Genomic DNA, 2,057 nt, shown 5'->3' on the forward strand with positions numbered 1-2,057 from the left:
GCTTACGGGATACGAATAGTATTTATTTGTGCCTTACAATAAAACGAAATTCTTGCGGTTGATATTTTATGCATCGATTAAGGAGTATAAGGTTTTTCACGATCACGACAACAATTATAACAGTTTGAAACACTTTATTTTTCTTCACAAAATTGAAAGATATGTATGCAAACATTTTTCTAAGATTACACAACTTTTTTATATGATTGCGTCCAAATGTCTCCACACAAATCACACTCTAATAGATTTTGCTAAGAATCATGTGCTTCATCCATGTGAGCTTTATAAGGTTTAGTTTTTTTCCAAATTATTTGTGGCAAATCTCATCTTCGAAGGGTTTGCTTCAATTATGTACGTTATTTATGTGATTTTTGAGCACATTCTGATATCCAAATGATTTATGACATATGTCACATTCGAAGAGTTTGCTACAATCATGCACTACACTCATGTGAGTTGTGAGGTGATTTTTGTATCCAAATGATTTGTGACAAATCTCACATTCGAAGGATTTGATCCGACTATGTACTCCATTTATGTGAATTTTGAGGTTTCCTTTTTGTCCAAATGATTTGTGACAAATTTGACATTCAAAGGGTTTGATACGATCATGTACTGATTTTATGTGAACATTGAGGTGACCTTTTTCTCCAAAGAATTTGTGACAAATTTCACATTTAAAGGGTTTACTCCGATCATGAATAGTATTTGTATGTTTATTGAGGTCACGCTTCTGCCCAAATGATTTGTGACAAATGACACATTCAAAAGGTTTGTTCCCATTATGTACTCCATCTATGTGAACTTTGAGGTTATATTTATATCCAAATGATTTCTGGCATATTTCACATTCATATGATCTAATGTGTGTCCTATTGATATTTGTTTTTAGAGTTGATTCTACTGTATAAGTTTTCGGAATTATTTGGCACTCATATTTTTTTTGAGAAGTTATTTCAAATAGTTTAACATCCTCGAATTCATGAAGGTTCATTTTGGACTTTTCGTAATTCGTCTGAATTGGGTTTTCTATTTTTACAATAGATGGACAACTCTGATACTCAGTCTTGAAGATGGTTGACGATAAAGCCTTCAATTCAGGTTTAACGTTTTTGCACTCAAACTGTATAGATATATTTCCATCTAACTTTTCGGGCAGCACAACTTCATTGATGTGATTTGCCTAAAATTAAAATTATGTAATAGTTTTTATAGTGGAGAAACAGAAAATAATTAAAATCATTGAACTAACTGATGATTTATAAAACGTGAATATTTCAACGTCTTTCACTTCGCAAGAGTGCACCGAATCAAAATTGTAATCGTCGCCTTCGGGCCAATTTGGCTCTTCTTTTACCCTATAGAATCAAATTTGATAAATTTATGGTTTCAAAAAATATTATGAAATAAGCATAACAATTAATACCTAAATGGGTCCTCTTTGGTTTCCATCTCTCACTTTATTTCTTTATTTTTTTTTATCGCTGTGAATTTTCACGATTTACACTGAGAAAATATTTTGAGGTTATATGCCTCACGTAGCCATTACTGTATTTTGAATGCACGAATTTTGTAAACACTTGCTCACTGAGAAATTCCTCGCCAGCGACTGTACGCACTACTGGAGATTAGCGAGGTGACCCCGCAATCGTGATAGTTCTTTGGCGATACTTTCCCCCACCACCATCGACTGGCTGAAGTAATGAAAATGTTATTCAACTAGGCCTACGTGTACAATAGTTGCAAAGAACACAACTTAGGATTCACACAAAAGAGAAATATATCTCTAAATGATACATAATACATGTACTAAAGTTTAGAAGAATTTAAATTTTGACAGTGGAAATACCTTTTCGCGTTAAATTTCTTAGCAACAGTTTCAAAGATAAAGGAAAGTACCAGTAATTTTTTTTCATTGGATATCATTCAAATTTGCAGAAATAATTACTCCAAATGGGTCTGAAGATTTTACTAAATAAAGATGTTACTAAATAAAGATAGATATGAGAAATAAAGAAAGACGGACGATTGCAGAAATGTTTTTAATTTGAGTTAGA

General features: G+C 32.2%; 1 protein-coding gene across 1 annotated transcript; it reads right to left on the reverse strand.

The window, feature by feature from the left end:
* Positions 1-220: 220 nt before the first annotated feature.
* On the reverse strand, positions 221-1,595 carry LOC106652393 (gastrula zinc finger protein XlCGF8.2DB-like). The gene is made up of 3 exons (XM_014371321.2): positions 1,427-1,595; positions 1,253-1,358; positions 221-1,183 (listed from the first exon to the last, which is right to left on the reverse strand). Exons 1-3 carry the CDS (start codon positions 1,450-1,452, stop codon positions 344-346), a joined length of 972 nt encoding a protein of 323 aa, XP_014226807.1. The 5' UTR covers positions 1,453-1,595; the 3' UTR covers positions 221-343.
* Positions 1,596-2,057: the final 462 nt, after the last annotated feature.

Source organism: Trichogramma pretiosum, unplaced genomic scaffold (assembly GCF_000599845.2).
Source record: "Trichogramma pretiosum strain Unisexual culture from Peru unplaced genomic scaffold, Tpre_2.0 scaffold26, whole genome shotgun sequence".
Classification (NCBI taxonomy): domain Eukaryota; kingdom Metazoa; phylum Arthropoda; class Insecta; order Hymenoptera; family Trichogrammatidae; genus Trichogramma; species Trichogramma pretiosum.

Bases quoted from the DNA above. Each gene is read 5' to 3' on its own strand.
- LOC106652393 (XM_014371321.2), bottom strand. From the start codon at position 1,452: ATGGAAACCAAAGAGGACCCATTTAG. The intron at 1,359-1,426 runs GTATTAATTGTT...TTGATTCTATAG, and splicing joins ACCAAAGAGGACCCATTTAG to GGTAAAAGAAGAGCCAAATT. The intron at 1,184-1,252 runs GTTAGTTCAATG...TTTTAATTTTAG, and splicing joins TCACGTTTTATAAATCATCA to GCAAATCACATCAATGAAGT.